Source organism: Palaemon carinicauda, chromosome 41, assembly GCF_036898095.1.
Source record: "Palaemon carinicauda isolate YSFRI2023 chromosome 41, ASM3689809v2, whole genome shotgun sequence".
Taxonomy (NCBI): domain Eukaryota; kingdom Metazoa; phylum Arthropoda; class Malacostraca; order Decapoda; family Palaemonidae; genus Palaemon; species Palaemon carinicauda.
This window is the reverse complement of record NC_090765.1, coordinates 5942910-5963433: the sequence shown is the minus strand read 5'-3', so window position 1 is coordinate 5963433 and position 20524 is coordinate 5942910. Positions and strand designations below refer to the sequence as shown.

At 37.2% G+C, this 20524-nt stretch overlaps 1 protein-coding gene across 3 annotated transcripts in view; it reads right to left on the bottom strand.

Moving 5' to 3' along the window:
• Positions 1 to 20524, bottom strand: part of eRF3 (eukaryotic translation release factor 3) — a 49445-nt gene that overhangs the window by 27947 nt on the left and 974 nt on the right. For all 3 annotated transcript variants that reach the window (XM_068364744.1, XM_068364746.1, XM_068364745.1), the window contains exons 2-3: positions 4295 to 4570; positions 1571 to 1717 (exon numbers count right to left, since the gene is read on the bottom strand). In XM_068364744.1, coding sequence (XP_068220845.1) covers positions 1571 to 1717; positions 4295 to 4570 — 423 coding nt within the window. The remainder of the gene's footprint in view (positions 1 to 1570; positions 1718 to 4294; positions 4571 to 20524) is intronic.

Genomic DNA, 20524 nt, shown 5'->3' with positions numbered 1-20524 from the left:
TTATGTTTCGAAATATGCATTTTCCATTTATGCGGGGCCATTTATAGACCAAATTCTTGCATAATTCGGGACCATACTGTATTACAGTGATATACACTACAGTTTAGCTAGTATTATACTGTACAGTATTACTAGATAGGAACAACAGTGTTTTGTTGTTACACTGTAAGTGTATGATGGCTACTAGGTAAAATAACAACTTCGGCCAGTGATTACTGTAGTGTTACGTACTGTACTGTAGCCTTACCGTGTTCAGTAGTGGAACCATGTAATGTACACTTAATGATATATCTTAATTTAATAAAAAACTACCTATGATGTGATAGAAACCAATTAAAAACAATATCAGGCAGTACTTAGTGTATTAATTATCCGCACGTAGGCAATGGAAAGGGAATTGTTAGGTTGGGATTTATCAGTAGAACTTCAAAAGTTCAAAGTTGGAGCAAATGCTTTTTTGTTGACCAGGCGGACATGAGTCTTTTTATAGTTTATATATGACATATTTGTTTTTGAAGTTGTTCATAGTTTATATATGACATATCTGTTATGACGTTGTTACTTTTTTTAGAATGATTTACTGTTAATTTGTTCTCTTCAGTTATTTATTTCCTTATTTCCTTTCCTCACTGGGCTATTTTTCCTTATTGGAGCCCCTGGGCTTATAGCATTTTGCTTTTCCAATTAGGGTTGTAGCTTGGATAGTAATAATAATAATAATAATAGGGCAGCAAATTTTTGCAAAATTGCAAGTCTGTTACTCAACCCTCCTAAAGAGTGGAGGCAAACTGTATATGCAACTCCTTTTAAACTCCGCATGTCCCAACCGGCATTGTGTGAATAGATTAAGGTAAGCAGACGTGGAACTTAGAAGTTTTTTTTTTCTAGTGTGGCTTTCAAGCCGATGATGAAGACAGTCCAAGGAAAGACCCTGATGAACTTATGAAAAGAGCACCGCCATACAGTATTTCCACCGCCTTCCGGACACCACTTCTTCCCATTTGCGAGGGAATAACATGAACAGGAATGCTGTCAAACAGGATCAAAGTTTATCTGTCAGTCAGCTACAGTTTCCAAGAAAATTGCAAACCCTTTCTTAGTTAATAACCCTTTCACACAAAGCTGCCAAAAATCATATGAAAAAAATAAATATTTAAAATATGTGGCTAAAAAAATTGCCCAGCTGGCTTCCCCCCCATTCGCTAGGAACTATCAAAATCATTTTACAAATCTCAACAATGAGCTTTAACTACACTGAAAGCTCACTCCAATTACAGGACGAGGGTTTAAATTTATGTTGGAACAATTACAAACTAATGAATTTTAAAATTCTAAAGGGCATCAAGTATCTGCCTCATACCTTAAAATTTCCCTTGCAGGTCCAATATCTGCCACTCAGTATTATACTTTCAACAGTTCACCGGATGTTGGTGCAATGCATCCTTTCAAAGTACAAGTGTTAGGCGACTGTTCAACATGCACACGACCTAAACCCAAGATTAAACATTTTCTGATCTTTCTATTCATGACAAAGACTAAGGAAAAGAATGAAATTAAGCATAAAACTAACCTTCAAGATTAGTATCTAGCGCCCAAGAGAGATACCAAGTTTCTCTATTTTTCTCTTTGGCTTCCCTCTCGTATTTTTCTAGAGTACGTTTGTCTACCATTCCCGTCAAATACATGATTTGACCACCAATCGTTGATTTGCCAGCATCTGAAAAATACAAAACACAACTATTACAAATATCAAATTAATATCAATACTTTTCAAGTTCATTAGCATTCCTCCTTTAAAAGGAACAGAATCAACCTGTTATTCTGAATAAAAAATTACAAATCTTACCTTATTCTTAACTATACAACCCTGAGACCCTTAATAAGAGTGAAACTTCACCAAAACAGATGGCCATTTTAACTATTAATAAGATAGCAGTAGATCTTGCACGGTGGTTGTATGACTTGCATATAAGGTCTTAGGTTTAAATAGTTTAGTTTTTTCCCAACAACATGCTTTTCCTTTACCAATCAGGTTATTGTATTTGACCACCAAGTAATTCATTGGTCAGGCATTAGTCAGAGACACATATTTGTCAACAGCTTGCGTGATGCAGTTAAAGAAATAAATTTGTTTCATCGTGATCTTGTGAATAACCGAAAGGAGGCACTTGACCCATAAAATAATCTAACCTATCGGTAACCTTTACTTGTATTATAACACTGATTGAGAGGACCTGTTGCAAGTCTTAACATGATTAAAATATAAAGAAATTTTCACTTCTATAAAGGTCGTTGAATTGATGGACAATGACGAAGTCTATTGAGAAATATGTTACAAGAGTTTTTGAGTAGTATGTACTAGTATTTTCCCCATTTAATATACTGAACAGAGGTTACAATCATTCACTATTTGTTAAACCTTGGAACCATTTGTATCTACAGTAACATAATTAGTGTCCCAAATGGGATTATGGGCATTGAAGTCTCCAAGTAATAAATCTTATTTATCTGGGAATTATTTAGCAAAATTTTGCCATAGTTCAGAGGGTTGACTGTATATATAAATAATAAAGAATTATTATTTGATGATAAGAGTAATTTCCTATAATAGGAAGAGTATTGTTAATATGCTGAAGCCATATTACAACAGTGTTACATATTTTAGTCTTTGAATATCCCCTAAATGCACAGAGGTTTTCAGCCCATTAATATTCCATTGAATTTTGTATGGATTAAACATTAAGGCCATGGTGATGGTTTTCCACTGCGAAGAGCTATATTTTTACTGATTTTATTGCAGCTGGGCTTCCGTTTAACTACTCTAGTAATAGTTTTGTTGTTAGGTTTTAGATCTTTTGATATGTCATAAAATCTAATTTGATTTAATTCCTGTTTATCTTTTTGATAGGGATGAAGTTAACAAATTAAGCTATCATCGCACCACCATCAAAATTTTGTAGATTTGTGTAAAACCATTGCTTTACCAATTATTCCTATAACTGGAGATGGATTTATTTCTTTGAATGGTACATCATCATTAGGGATTCCTTCAGCTACTTGACGTCACATCACAAGGGTTGCTATGGACCTTGACCTTTACACTACATGTTTGGTAACTTGATTAATTATCGTGTGAGGGATTCACAATCTTTGCACTGTTTCTATAAAATTGATTATTTACATGTCACCAAGTCTTCCTTTATCATAAACTTTGAAGAAACTTCTTCAGACTCACTCACAGATTCTTCATCAATTTCTCTTTTTATTCTGGGTAGGGGGTTGTGTTTTTAGGTAGCCTTCTTTTTTTCTCAGATCAGATTCCAGGGTTACATGATCAAAGATCTCTTATATCCTTATAGGTACCAGATGTGACCAGGGTGTCAATCCTGTTCTATACAGAAATCTGAGCTTCTTGTTTATACAGTATACTATAGTGTATATGTGTTTAGTTACCAGAAGTACCAGAAGGCAATGGTTTGGAGTGACTAGAGGTGGATTAGTCATTATTCCATAGATCAATAAAAATTATATATAAATACAAACACTACATATACATTACCGTTTGATAAGATCTAAACTGATGGACTGTTTACCTCTTTGAGATAACCCATGTTGCCAATTTTCTCTCAACCTTTAAATCCTCCCCAATATTTGGTGTGAAATGTTGAATGCCTAGGATTGAACATGATAAAATGACTGAAGGTCTTGCAGAGAGCAGGGTTCCCCTACTCTATAGGACCAGAAAAGCAGCCATTAAAGTACGTAAAGTAATTAAGTATTCGCACATCTCCCAGCAAGGCCATACAGTATTTGGGACGATACCTAATGAAAATAACCGTATAAATCCAAATCTCTAAACTTTATCACCTTTAATTTCACTACTGACTATTTCAACTTAGTAACCAGAATGAAAAAGGCATTATTTTTGGCTACACTATGCAGTGGGGCTTATCTGAAGGGTAGCTTATGCGGTAAATTTTTAAACTAGATAATTAAATATGCTTGGCCCACTTGCATAACCCTTGTCAAAGCTAGCAAATGGTTTATAAACAATTTCTCATTTTATTTACTAATGAAATTAAAATCACACGCGAACACTTATGTTCTGCAAAAATGTTAAAATTTTAAACTACCTATTTATCAGTTTACGATTTATAAAGTAAAGCATTCAAAATTGGATACTAGTAGATATGGCAATAGGGTTCCTACCCAAGGACAAAAACAATCTCTCTGTTTGACCAGTTATACTATAGTATTGAATATAATTACTATACCTAAAGAAAAAATAACATACCAACATGACCAATAAAAATGACATTGACGGGTTCTTTTTTAGAGCTTTCATCTTCCTCAATGGGTTTCTTTTTCATTTTCCTGGTACCCTCACTGTCAGCATCCTCATCATCATCTTCGTCCGGAGTTGCTGGAGTTGGTGGACTAGGAGAAGTCTCCTGAGAGGGAGAAGGTGTGGCTGCATCAGCTGCTTCTTCCCAGGAATCAGCTGGGCCATCATCATTGTTCACCATATTTTCATCAATCGTCCCTCCGGCTTCAGGTTCAGGTGGCGGCTCTGGTATGAGAGAACAAACTTTTCAAGAATTACGAATGCAAACTAAACCAGAGAAGTTGATACAGTATTCATTACACCAATAGAGTCCAGCTTGACTCTTACAGAGGTAAAAATATATTCAGTATACTGAATCAAATAAATAAACAATAATTAGAGTTAAATAAATAAAAAATAAAGAAAACTGTGATAAATAGAAATTTAAATCTTATCTATAAAACTTATGCTTCTTAGAACAATAAAATCTTAAAAACATGCAGAATTTAATGACATCATAAATTCTTAAATCAACAGAGACTCTAACAGGCGTATGGCTTCAGTACAACTGGAAAAGCCATTTAAACCTTAACCCTGGGCTTGCAGTTGTAACATGGTCTCACTTTTGTCTAGTTGGGAAAATTCACAAATTTTCTAATCAATTTACACTTTTCCTAATTATGCAAACTTGAGACTTTTAATAGTAAACTTATCCTAAGGAGACAGAGGAAGTCCCTATGACCAAAACTGACTTGGCTGACCAACCCAGGAGTGCTAGCTGATCTATTGTACTAAGAGGAGTGTAAGTCATGATTTCTGTCAATCCCCTAACATTCATGCATAGGGATGCAAGCAGTGGAGTTAGGGTAGACCATTACCAATGGGTAGTCAATAACAAAATCTACATACATAGGATAATTGTACATTATAGACATTATATAACTCGGCCCCACTAAAACATTGTTATTTTAAGATTAAATCATATTCCTACTCATTTTTTCTTTGGTTTCTCAAGTCAATTTCTTCGATTAAATGCCATTTGAAAGAAAATGTTATCTTCTAAAAGCTGTACAGGGGAAAACTTTCTTAGCTTTCCTAATTTTTCTTAAAATAATTACCGTACTTAATCAATGTAGCCTAGAATCACTTTCAATAGGCACCATTTTCAATTTAGTTTTTTTTTTTTCAAGTGAATGTACAGATTATAGCCTAATAAATTCTCTATATTTCATGTTTGAATGACAGAAACCGATCATTATTTCAGATAGAGGCAATTTTCTCCGAAAAATTAGTTTTGTGCAATCAACCTTCAAAGTTTTTTTTTTTTATGTTGATTGTTTATACTTTAATAGGCATAAGAATTGGCTTATAGCTATAATTTTCCTCATCCCTAGGATCGTAGACATTTATCTCATCTTAGGGCTATTTACTACGCAGTGGTAAGCACCACTCCTCAAATCAAGAAACATATAGGCTACATATAACAAAAGCCCACAAATATTGCTAGTATAATATATTTTGCATTTACTCTTTCGGCATACTTGGTTATAACCTTTGACACTATGTACATATATTTTCCGGTATAACAAATGCATAAAAATTGTAATTCTATAAACATGCAAAGAAATACAGGCTTTAACTTATTTTTTTTTTCTTATGTAGTGATCATTTTAACATACTTTAATACAAACAATTATGATCTTATACCCTACGTGTACCAAAAGGCCACACGAGCAAGACCTTGCTAGCATAACATATTCTTGACTGTGTTTTCTGGGCAAATTTTATGCTTCTTAATAATCTGACTTTTTGAATCTTCCAGCCAACCATAATCTAAAATTGTAAATAAACCAACAGGCACACAAGGAAATAAAATTAATATAACTAAAAATATTGAAACAGGAAATTATATTCTTTTTCTGACTTCAAATCGAAGAAAACCGAGCTTTTGAAGTTTATGGAACATTACGATAACTTTTGTCTCAAATTCTCTAAGGGCAAGTAAATAAAAATGTACCATGGTCAGAAAAGGGTTGCGCAATTGTAAAAAAAAAGAAAATTTTGCCATAAAACTGAATGTCTTGATTAAAAACTATTCGAAACAAAGTAGACATTCGTCAAGACAAAAATGAAATACAAGCAAGTTAAATATGTTATTTTCATTATAAAATAAATTTTTGAACATACTTACCTGGTAGTTATGTATATAGCTTACGTCCCTGATGTCACGACAGAAAAATTCAAAACTCGATCCAATCGCCGATTGGATAGCCAGGTGTACCACCTGTGCGCCCCTAGCGAGGTATCTAGAAACCATGCCATTGATATCCATATTTTCCATACCTCTAGTCTCTAGAGGGGAGGAGGGGGGGATTTTAATTATACATAACTACCAGGTAAGTATTTTCAGAAATTTATTTTATAATGAAAACATTTTCAAACACAAGACTTACCGGGTAGTTATGTATATAGCTGAGTAACACCTTTGGTGGAGGGTTAGAGACAGCCGTATAGATGGAATTTTACTTAAGCGTTAATAAACAAACTTAAGGGTTCGTACCTGATAAGGAAGTTGACTTCAACGAATCTTTCACAGCGATCCACCCAGGGGGCTGAAGACCTCTGGGAGTTGTCAAACCGGTCTAAAAACCTCTATGTGACAGTACCTCTTCCAATAACCTTGTTCCAGAGTGCTCTCAAGGAACAAATAGAACATCTGACAAAAATCAATGATTGTGGGTGACTGTCGCAATCGCCACAACAACCATAAAAATATAAAAGTTCCAAGAGAAGAAAAAGGTATTAGGATATGGGAACTTAGTGGAGGGTTCCTCCCCCCTCTACTGCACTCGTTGTTACGAATGGTCCCAGAGTGTATCCGTCCTCATAAAGACTCTGGACATGATTCAAAAAGTGTGAAGTGAACACAGATTTACTCTCCCAAAAGGTTGTGTCCAAAAAACTGTCACAATCCATTCTGCTTGAAGGCCACTGAAGTTGTTACAGCACTAACTTCATGTGTCTTGACCTTCTAAAAAATTAGAGAAAAGTCTCACGGTAAATTGCACAAGCCTCTCCTTTAAGAGTCTGATGAAAAATGAAAGGACATTCTTGACATCTGTAACGAGGGCTACTTAATCGAGCCCCAAAGAGCTTCGACTTGCTCGTAACTCTTTCATTCTGCCCAGGAAGAACTACAGGGTTCTTACTGGACACAGGACTCCCTCCAACCGTTCTCCAACCATATCCGAAGGTCGCAAACTCAAAAGCCTTGGATCAAGGTTTAGAAAGGTGGTCATTCTCGGTGAGAAAGCCTAACTGCAATGAACAGATAGCTTCATTACCTCGAAAGCCAATGTTTTACAAAACGCATGAATCCACTGATACTTTTAGTTGTCGTGGGACTAACAAAACGAGAATTCATCGTGAGGTCCTAAAAATGAAGAAGAATGCAAGTGGACAAGCTTGTCACTCATAAGAAACTTCAGGATTATATCCAGACTCCAAACTGAAGAGTCCTTGTTGATTAGATGTTTCAAACAATTTGAGAAGTTCCTGTAGGACTTTATCAATCGAAAGGAAAGATACTGTGCCTGACTACAGTCGTAAACACACTCCTGCATCCTTTGATGAAAGATGCACAAATTCGCTTCCTTCGAAGTAACAACAGGAAAACAGCAACTAAACTTTAGAGATACTGGAAGAGAAAACAGGGTTGATTCTGAACTATTCTCTAAAACCTCCCATATGGGTTGATAAATCCTGGTGGTAGAAGTCTTTAAAGCCCCTATGAAAAGTACCTTTCCAAGGGAGGAGTCTGAGAAAAATTACTCTAAAAGGAAGACTCCTAGGAGAGTCCATTATCCACTCCAGAATCTGTGAAAAGTTCTATACAGTATAAGGACGACACACGAGTCGCCACAGATTCTTGCAGACTTCTCGATGGAGAGACCATTCTCCAGCTGATATAGTCTGCCAAACTTCTTTTCCCCCTGAATGAACCTTACAGAAGGATACATTCTTTTCCTTGCCCAGAGAAAAGACTCCTCGCCGTCCCTTAGAGGGACTAGAGTGAGTCCCGCCCTGCTTGGCAAAGAAAACAAATGCTGTGGTAAATCGGCATTGACTTGCCAACAGTCCAGTGTTGCTTACACCTCGAAGTCGAGGTGACGGAACACAAGGCCTAAGGTCCTTTGTTCAAAAAAGGGGAGACCTCCTGGAGAATGCCTGATTCCTGGTTGGAACCTACTGGAATAGACTGGATCTTTCCACCACTGAAGCCATCTTATAGCATCCGAAAAAGGCGCATAAGGACTCAAGATCTTCTCCTTGTCCCAAAAACATTGAGGATGAAAAGAAGAGGACGAAGAAATATCACAAAAGGATAACAACTTCCAGCTTCCTACTGGCCGGGAAACGAGCCCTGGTCTAGAAAAACTAGGAAGAACAGAGATAATTCAAGGATCTCAAATAAAGATTCAAGATGGCTTGCACTGTTCTAAGGTGAGACGTAAAAGACTTAGAAAACTAGACTGAATCCCCATTTTGAGATAGGGTCAGAAGAGACTCGTCTTGTAGACAAGAAGATCCAATTCTTCAAAAAGGCTCAACATTATCTGAAGATCCAACATGTAGATCGGAAGAATGAGTCCTGAGAAGCCAATCTTCCCTAACCCGGGAGGCTCAGATCTTGAGTACAGTAGACTGTTATATAAGCATTAGATACGTGAACAGTATCGGGGCAGAGCTAAGACCAAGACACATAGCCGGACTCTAGACAACTCTCTAGAACTGGGAGGGAGGTAAACTGAAGAAGGTTTCTCTAAAAAAGGAAAAAAATACTCCTCTTTCAGAAGAACTGACCAAGGTCTGCTCCTAACTTCTCCAACTGATTACCAGAAGTAGTAAAGTCTGGTTTCTACTGTCTGAAGGCGAAAGCAGTCAGACTCTGTTTTAATAACTATCAACTCGACGTCAAGTCACGGAGGACGATCGACGTCAAGTCCCGGATGACGCTCAACGTCACTACCCGGAGGACGTACGACATCTTTGCCCTGTTCCTCGAGTCTGGTAGCTATCCTGCAGAAAGTCTTCCTCGAAAAGCCTGAGAAAAATTCGGAAAAGGAGATCCTTCCTTTGATTTGCGGCTAAAGAAGCATAGATGAAAAACCTTCCTTGCTGAATCTGAAACCAAATCTTAGGTGGCCTTTGGGTAACTCAGATGAAACTCTCTGATTAACTCTACTGAGAAATTGAGTTAGACAGAGATGTTCAAAGAAATTCTATTTCTGAAAGGATGCAACCCTTAGAGGCTGAAACGAACACCTCTGACTTCTTGAATTCCAACTAAAGTTGAATCCCAGATACAAGATCTAGAGGCCAGACTATTCGAAGGAAAAAACGAAAGCTGCCTATCCTTGGTCCTTCTGAGACACCATTGAGTCTCTAAACATCTTTGAAGCTCCATTGAATACCTGTTAAGAACCATCTTGGTAAAAAAAAAAGAGACTTCTCGACGCCTTCCCAAGTGAATTCAAAGGAAGGCTAAAGTGGAGTGACAGGTGCAAAATAGACTGGAAACTCACTACGAAAAACTTGCATGAGTTCCTTAAACAACTGAAGGACGAACGGACTAAGGATCCTCTCCTTCTGATAACTCAAAAAATCAAAGAAGAAAAGTGATCATCAATGTCTTCTTCTGACAAAGAACCAACGGTAGTAGTGACTTCGTGTTAAATTTCACATCCAGGAGGACGCTCGAGGTTTAACAGAACACGTCTGGAAAAGGTCCTGACCACTGGTGTCCAAGAAAGCCAGAACATCGTCTCTGTCGCCGCGTTGCTCTAAGGTTAGACGCTCGACTATGAGGAACTTCGCATTCTTAAAAGCGTCTATGATAAAAGAGATCAGTGATCTCAACATTCGAATCGACCAGTGTCATCACAAGTCTGAGGTTCTCATGATCAATGTCATGCCTCATGCTGGATGTTAGACATCGAACGTGTAAGACAGGCGCCATGACTGTAAGAGTGGAATAAGAAGCGCCAATCGTCCTGAAAGACGTGGCGCCAAGCATCTTGAAAGACGTGGCACAGAACGTCCTGACAGACGTGACGCCGAGCGTCTTGTAAGACGTGGCGCCGAGTGTCCTGAAAGACGAGGGGCCGAACGTCCTGAAAGACTAGGCGCCAAGCAATCTAGAAAAATTATCTACCTTATGCTGCTAGGCACGTACGGTTAAAAGAATTCCATTCAGAGGGTTCTAATGGCTGACTGGCGCTCTGAAACAAAAAACAGTGTCTATATAGGTTATCCTAGATGTGACGCCGAGCGTCCTGAAAGACGAGGCGCCGAATGTCTTGAAAGACAAGGTGCTGAGCGATCTAGCAAAATGATCTACATTATGCTGCTCAGCGCGTACGGTAAAAAGAGTTCTGTTCAGAGGGTTATCATGGCCGACTGGTCTCTGGGACAAAAAACCTGTGTCTATAAAGGTTATTCTTGCCAGACGTGGCGCCGACCGCCCTGAAAGACGAGGAGCCGAACATTCTGAAAGACTAGGCGCCGAGCGATCTAGCAAAATTATCTACATCATGCTGCTTGGCGTGTACGGTTAAACGAGTTCCATTCAGAGGGTTCTCATGGCCGACTGGCGCTCTGGGACAAAAAAACCGTGCCTATATATGTTATTCTTTTAAGACGTGGCGCTGAGCGTCCTGAAAGATGAGGCGCCGAGCGTCCTGAAAGACGAGGCGCCGAATGTCCTGAAAGACTAGGCGCCGAGCGATTTAGCAAAAGGATCTACAATATGCTGCTCGGCGCGTACGGTTAAAAGTGTTCCGTTCAGAGGGTTCTCATGGCCGACTGGCGATCTGGGAAAAAAAACCTTGTTTATATAGGTTATAGTATTACTATTATCAGCATACGTGATGCAATACAAGACCCAAACAACAGTGTTAGTATGAGACTATCCCATGCAAGGACGAGGGTTCTGGCAACGACAACCGGAACGCTCGAGGTGACGTCTGCTCTAGAGCTATAACTAGGCTCTCTCTCGTTTCCTTTCGCCGAACGACATTCCTTCTCCCAGGGGCTGGGGAGCTTGGAAGAGGTCTAAGGCTAGGATAATTACAGAACCGAGCAGACGCATCCTCCACTGTGCTGAAAAAATTCACAGCACTAATTTAGCATTGAAACTTGCACTTTACGCTCTTACACAAAAGACTATGCCCTGCCCATGTGAGAGATCTTACTTTCAGCCAAGGGCTTGAAAAAGAACGCAAAATCGTTCATTTCTTGTTCATACAAATTGTAACAAAATATCTTAATAAAAAATTACACATATTTTTTATTGTAAAATAAATATTTGAACACACTAAACTGTCCATTACATATAACTATCAGCTCGACGTCACGTCCCGGAGGACACTCAACGTCACAACCCGGAGGACGTACGAAGTCACGAAAAGTTAAAAGTATATATACTTACCCAGTAGAAACTAATAGCTACCGGGAATGAAAGACTAGGCGCCAGATAAATGTTATATGATTCAAATGAACAGGTATAGGAATAACATATATATATATATATATATATATATATATATATATATATATATATATATATATGTGTGTGTGTGTCAACCACCCTTATTCTTAAGGATTCCCAAAAATAATGTTACGCTAAAATTTTTTATTTTCATTATAAAATAAATGTTTAAAATGAACAGATATAGCGATCACATATATATAAGTAATCAACCCTTAAAAACGGTTCCAAAAATAGTGGTTTACTACACTTTCAATTGGAACATAAATGTGAATACAGTATATGAAAAATACTGGAATCCAAACAAACAACGAAATCCAAGAATTGTTGGAACTGAATCGATTGTCATGAGACTGCGCAGCATTAAAATTAACTATATGCTATTCTATTAATCTTAAAAAAATAGATCGCTGATTAAAAGAACGAATACCAAAGACAAAAATTCTCTTAAAATTAATATAGTCTTTTATATTACAAGTAAAATACTTATTAAGAGTAAGAATTCCTTTCATTCTTTAAGAGTGCAAAAAAAAAAAAATATCAACACATTACATAGTACTATGCAGCTACGTCACACGAGTGTGACGTCATAGACTTGGCGGAAACGATGTCCGCCATCATGATTCAAAGTGTTTACGTTAGTTTTACAGTAGAGGGAAAGAACTCCAAACCTATCTGTGTAAAGTCTACACACGATTTTAAAACACTAACACTCAGTAAAAATAATAACCAATTAGCGAAGGCTAAAAGTAAATTGTACATCACCAAAATAACTGTAATACAGTATGCAGATTACAGCGAGTAAGAATTCCATCTATATTATCGCTGAGGCGGCAGGGAAAATATGGATATCCATGAGATGGTTTCTAGATACCTCGCTAGGGGCGCACCGGTGGTACACCTGGCTATCCAATCGGCGATTGTCGCGAGTTTTTTAATTTTTCTGTAGTGACGTCAGGGACGTAAGCTATATACATAAACTACCAGGTAAGTCGTGTTTAAAATTACAAAATTCCAAGCAGACGTCGTGAGTTCCAACCCTTAATGTAATTGTATACTATACAAGAAGTCTTATCATAATGAAAGTTTATACAAGAAATCTATCATCTGCTTTGCTCACAGGATAGAGGAAATTACTACAAAACATCATTAATTATAAAGAATAGTCACTAATGGCTAGCTTAACTGCATCTAGAGTCTGGTTCAGTATATAACGGTATGACTGCTGTGCTTCAAAAGAGGGAAGGCATTCTTCTGGAAGGCAAAGGTTGAGCCAATACCCCCGACTTTGTATGCCCCCAAGGAGTCACAGCTATGTCTGACAGTTTTCTGAAGCCAGAGGGAATTGATGTTTGAGATCAGTCTGTAGCCTCCCACTACCAAAAATAGTGTCTTTTGAAGTAGCATCTCAACGCCCTCACATGGCAATGTAGACCATCTTAATATAAGTTTCAAATCTAGGATCTGGTACTGATGGGGAGTCCTTAATTTCTTGCTACAAAATGGAACAAAAGAGAACAAAACCTCCTTTGCTGAGAGTAACACCGGCAGAAATACTCTCGAGTGTCAAATTGTGGTCTGCGCTTACCTACGTGGTTCATACGTCACTCCCGAGTGCTCTGAGGACCTTCATGGCATCCCTTCAGGTTTGAGTTCCCTAGGAAGACAAGACTGTTCAAAGCTCATCTGCAGCATAGACAGCACCCAAGAGAATGCCTTTGCCTTTCAGTCTGGGGAATTGACTCGGTGATGTGTGATAGCTGCAGAGGCACTCATCTCGAAGATTTGGAAATCTGTAATTAATTGCGTAGGAGCTCCAACTGGAGAAATATAACTGTGACACCAATAGCACAACTGTTGCAGAGAAAATGCACAGATATCCTTGGCTGGAGACAAGATTTCTTCCAATTGATCATGATCCTGAGAATGGAACAACTATTAGACCTCATACAATTGTGCAAAAGGAAAAGGTGTAAAAACACTTTTCCCGAATATTGTACTGTGCTAAGCAACCCCAACGATGTCTGCCAATGTTTTTTCCAGCTAAGGGACAATTCTCCGTACACAAATGTGAGGTTCCTGGCTTAAAGGGTACTCTTATGGCAGAGGCAAGGTACAGTGACAATGCCCGAAAGACTGAACATATACAGTATACTCATGATGTGCCCAAGGCTACTCTCCACACAAGCTAGAACTAGGGAGGGCCAAACAATGGCTGCTGATGACTTTGCAGGTAGACCTAATGGCTCCCCCGAATAGACCCATCATTAGCACAAAAGGATGGCGAGGTTGTAGACCCTAGAAGAAACTATTGAATCCGCACGGGTCTTGACCTCAAGTACAGAAGATCACCAGGCAGCAGAGATTATAAATACGGTAGGCTATTGTATCGATTCCCCCCATAGGAGAGAGAGCCAGAAGAAGAAAATTTAACTCCTATCAATCAGACTTCAGGGCTACAGAAGAAATGGTATAAATTTTCTTCTTGAAAAAGGCAAATCAACAAGGATGTGGTAGGGAGAGAACTAGAAGTTAGTCTTCTACGAAGTCCATACTCAGTGAAAGTAATTGTTGTCCACAACACACACACTAGAGATAGGACAGCAACAGGTAAGTCACCCAAAAAAGGAACAAGAATGTTGTCTATCGAAAGGTAATAAGAGAACTGTAACAAATATTTTTAACAAGAATCACTGCATATCCATGCTTCTAAAAAAAAAAAAAAACCTCGAACACCAATGCAAGGACCCATTTCAAACAGAAAGAAAAAGCTAAAGATCAAAATAATCCGATGTAGATGGCAGACAATGCATTGGGACTAGGAGGCCAAAATCAAAATGAGATTACTCTATCAGGTGGGAGGTGTTTCGTTGACACTGGTGATCAACGATGTTTACCGTGTTAAAATTCAATGTATGGTTCCAGCTTTGCTGAAGTCTTAGTCCTATAAATGGACAATGGTTTGCACTGTACTACATCTAGGAGGAACTATAGTTTTTGGTGGATCGACTACCTTAACTGAAAAGCTATGGGCTTGCAACATGTATTTTCATCCATATTATTCAAAACACTTTAAAAGACACCATGTACCAGACTTAATGTTACTGTATTTATATTAACATGTTTAAACTTAGCTGGTTCTGCCAGTCATCATCATAAAAACAAGTCATAATCATTACTAGGCATTTTAACCAATGAAGAGCATTCAAATATTTCTGCAGAACTTTCCAGATGTTTTTCAAGCCATTTTCTACACCTTTATTTTGACTACAGCATTACTAAAATCAGAAGACAACTACCAGAGTGGAGTTAAATCCATTCCACAATGTACTGTAAACTAATCTATTTCAGTCATCAATTACAGTATGTATAAAACTATGTTTTTTCAGTATACTGTATATGTATTATTGCTCACCTGAAGGTAAAAATTATATCTGATATAATGACCCACATAACTGGCATGTGTAGCTCATCCCCAAACTGCTTGAAAGAACAGTGGAGAAGTGAGATTATGTTTATGTGTAAACAAAAAGATCCCCGGTAAAGCAAAACCATCCGAGAGATGCAATACGAATTATAGGTAATTATGACACTAACTTCCTGCTACTTACATGAACCATACATTTTTCCAGCTAATTATCTTGCATCTAATATGCTTTCCTGACAATTATCATTTCTGCAAATACAGTACAGGTACCTAGTTTTTTTATGTTTACCCACACTAAACCCTAGTTTCCCACAGGGCTTCACCATGATTGGTTTTTATATGCGGGTGCAACAACTTAAGAGATTAGGTGAAGGATGATATGGAGAGAAGAGGTTTGGTGGAAGAGGATGCATTTGATAAGATGGCATTGTAGAGAGCACATCACAACCGACCCCTTAGTGTAGGGATTACGGTGGGGAAGAAAAAAGGCGGCGGGTAGGAAAGCTCTTAAACGGGTGGCTTACCCCAAATAGTAATGGTCAAAAAGGGATAAAACACAAGATAGCAAATGTGAATAATATATGGCTCATGTATTTCACCAGACACAGTACCATATATACATTTACCAAAACCATTGATATCACAATTTTATAGGGGCAAGTTTAAGCTTCACACTCCAGCATCTTTTCAAATATTGCACTTTTCTTCTATTTCTAAATATTTTAAACATGTCACACAAGTTTCTACAATAACCTATCATTATTAACAGGATAAATAAAATAAAAGCCTTAATTACATTGTATAATCCAATACTGAGAATGAACAACCAAGAGGTTTAGCGTATAAAATGATGAGCCCCTTTTTTTGGTGTTTTTCTGCACTGTGACAGGTGCTAAGATAAGAGAAAAACTAGAATTTTCTTTATCAAAATCTGTAACTTTGTTAGAGGTTTCCGACAGTAGTAGATGGGATTCAAAATTGTAAACATTATTTGCAATCAATTATTCAACTGAGCAAGTTCCAAAGGCCTAACCTTGTGCTATGCTATAATAAAATGGGGACCCATAAAAACCAGAACTTGTCCATTTTTTATGGAGAGTTCTAGTTTTGCTAGAAATCGAAGAATCACATCAACCCACAAATATTTGCATATGTTCACAAAAAGGCCACAGTAAATATAGAATACCTTAATTTCTAACCAAATACACAAACCATATATCTTTTACACTCACTATCTTGTGTTTCATTCATTTCTGACTATGAATATTGGGGCAAACCACCAGTCCATGAGTTTTTCACCCAACCTTATGAAAATAATTATGAAGGTTTAGTGTGAAACTGGGTTTTTGGTTGGGTAAACCCTAAAAAACCTATGATTTGTAGCAACAATGATGGTCAGAAATATATACTAAACACAGGATAATCAGTTGGAATATATATAAGGCGCATGGAAAAACATATGGCATATGTCACATCCCCGAGACTGTTTTTGACCTGCTGTGGCTAATTTCGTTGGCTAAATAAACCATTTCACTGCTCATCTCTTTTGGCAGTCTGTACATGGATGAGGTGCACACACCAATAATGTGGGGCATTATTTGGAGGACATTTTTGACTTTCAAATGAGCAACAATGGCTTTAAATAATATGAAGAGCATTTTCAACATAATTAATTACTAAATTAATGAAAATTACTCTTAAATCTTGAAATACTGTAGATTGTACTTCCCTTTTGGAAGTCTTCTTCCAACAGTAGCATTGCTGGAACTGAATGGGAGGGTGGAAAATAATGGCTGTTGTAGAACAACCGAGCGAATGTACAGTACAATAGTTCATTGGGGCAGGCCATAACTTTCTTATTACTGTACTTGTCAAACATTTTCTTTATAAGGAAAATATTTTTCAATGGTCTGATACACGATATGAAGTTATTTTCAAGAATTAAATTACTGTATATGATTTATTGTTACCTTGCCAATTCTTTCTAAGTTCAGCCTGGTTTGCAAACCAGTTATGGGTAGCTCCTGCATAGTTAACAAATTTCTCGCTAGTTATAGCCTTGATCATCTTAGAATATGAGTTTTGAGTTTATGGTTAGGTTAAAGTTGTACTGTAGTTGATTGGGAAATATATTGTAAATGCACAATTATTACTCATTTACCATACATAAAAACAGGTTAGGTAGGAAACCGAGTCATTACAATGCATAGGTTGATAAAGCGGTGGCAAATTTATATATTCGAGTTTACCTTTTTTTTAACACATCTACTGTATGTACATTCTTCCCTTTCAGTTAAGTTGTGTTAATAATCACTATAAAAATTTTGGTAGGAAGCTGGTTATAATGTATAGTTCGATAAAGATACATGCAAACTAAACATTCTAGTCTACCTTTAATGAAGACTCATCCATATATATATTTTTACCTATCTGTTAAGTTTATAGTTGGTTGGGAAAGGTTTTCTATACAGTATTTGCAATATATACTATTTTAATAATTACTGTATGAGAAGTAGGGAGTCATTGTAATGCATATTTTGCTAAAACCGAGGCCTAGTTACATGATCGTAATACTGTATTGCATTGCCTCCAAGCATGGATTCCTGCTTCAATTGAAATACACCCAATTGGCGTGCTTTGTTCATCTGTCCTCTGGTACCGCAAGATTGAAATTTAGTGATGCTTAGGGTTATGGATTATTTAATCCCAGTAATCTACATTCTTACCTGCCTATTAAGTTTATAGATAATTTGGGACATATCCTTCAATTGTGCAGAACACTATTTTATCATATATACAACCAAAGGTTAAGTTTGGGACCAACTAGTAAAGACGTTTAGGTTGATTAAGCCAAGACCAAGAGCACGCATGAACTAACCTCCATTTCTTTCAATTCTTTTGCATTACACATAGTTGATCGAGTAATGAAAAGTACTATTGCTAGTCACTTTCAAAAACACCTTAGTATTAGTAACTAAGAAACTAATTGATATGAAAGTTTAAATCATGGTAGGTCAACTTTTTCACCTGTTCAATTTCATGAATTAAAGATCACTCCAAATTTATAAAAATTCATCCCCAGGTAAGACTCTTTAAAAGTGCAAATAATAAAAGTTTTTATTTCCAATTTCATTTATTTACGATCATAGAGTTATGGTAAGACATTATCATAATGAAAATTTGGAGTTTATCCCCCATATTGATCAACTTGATACTATGTAAACGATTCAGTTCTTAGATTGGAGGGACTTCATCCGTGTACACCCAGAATTTTTCTACTGTACTTTGTTCCTCAAAGGCCTTAGGCAACTTTCGGGGTGTTTTTGAAGTGTAAAAATGGTGTTGTAGCCCTCATGAAAGATGGCCACAACATGCATGCAGGCCAACACCTTTAAAATTAGCGTAAATGAATTTGAAAGAGCCCAGAGATTCAGGATTTAGTGATTGGTTAGTATACGATACATTAATTTCTTGCAAAACTCAAATTTGCTATAAGAAATTGAAGTGTTAGCACCTTTGACATTTTTCTGTGCCTAAAGCAGAGGGTGGGATATGATAACTTATGTATCAATTGCTTAAATTAAGCTTGGGTAATTAAACCAAAACTACCATAATAAAATATACACATTGTGATTTTTCAATTTAATCCTTGAATCAAAATTTAGAATCAAATGTCCTCCGGCCCAAGAGACACCTCTGAAAGAGATAATTTGTCCCTTGAAAACATAGAGAAGTACATACAAAAATTATTTGAGGCTACAATGGCAACACTGCATTTATCCACACTGAGTATAGTTGAGGTGTTAACGCTGCCTCCTCTTCAGTTCCAGCATGACTACCATTACATGAAAATCTCTCTAGAGGGAAGTATAATCTAATATAAAAATTAGTGTAAATCCACCTATTTCGGTAATTGATGATGGTAAAAACGCTATTCCGTAAATAGCTATTGTTGCTCATGTGTAAAACAAAAATATCTCCAGAAAAATGAGGCATGGGGATAGCGAGCACTGCACATCATGTACCACCTGCCAGTTCAGAGTAGTACAGTAATGAGGTTATGTTTATCTTGTGAGCATAGCGAGCCACGACAGAGCAAAATCATTAGGACATGACGTGAATCACAAGTAATTATATTTTAATTTCCAGCCACTTACATCAACCATATATTTTTCCAACTGGTTATCTTTTATTGATTGTGCATTTCTGACCATTAATAATGCTGCAAATTGCTAGTTTTGGGATTTTACCACCTAAAACCCCAATTCCCCACTGGGATCCTCCCTACCTAATTGTGTTTATAAGAGTGTAGGAAAACTAATGAACAGGTGGTTTGCCCAAATATTCATTGTTAGAAACAGAAACAGAAGAGCGGGAGAAATATATGCATTAAAAACACTTGATAACCACCTAGAAAAATATATGGGATATGTGATGGGAAAAGTATCAAAATTACCTATTATTCATATAACGTGCCTCAACCTCCACAGATAGCTACACTTGCAAATCAACATAACCTACTACCCTTCTGTTCTGGCAGGCGGTATATGAACATGTTGAGCACGCCATCTCTGCAAGTTATTAATAAGGGATTTGGACCCTCTGTATAACGACCGACAGAAACTTGCAAAGAATACCATCTAACCTAAACGTCCCCATAAAACCTAACCTACAAATAGTGTCCTTACCTAAGGGGAGGAGGGCTAACAGCTCCTGTGAACCTGTTAAGCTGCCATATTCTTTCCAATAGGGTTGGAAACGGGAGTTACGGCGATATGGCCGTCAACATACATAAACCGTGGAATCATTTTTTTTTTAATTCTTTCAGCAAAAATAGTTAAATACTGAATAAAGCATTTTAAATGTAATTACTGGAAGATGAAATTACATTAAATTTTGAACGATTATACTTCATTCTTAAAGTCTTCTTGTGATGGTAGTCAAACTGGAACTGGAAGGGAGGATGGAAAAAAATGACTGTTGTAAATATCTGGCAACCTGTGCATATATATTTAGCAGCTCTAAAAGAGGCCAGGTAATGATTAAGTCATTCAAAAATCAGAACAGCTGGCATAAGCGAATACAAACAAAGCATGCACAGGTACTCATAATTAGTCTCCCAAAAGTAAACATTGAACTTAGACAATGTAACCAAATACTCTTCACAATTTCATCGACCAACACAAGTTATTGCGCCCCGGCCCAATTTTTCACACTGAAAAAT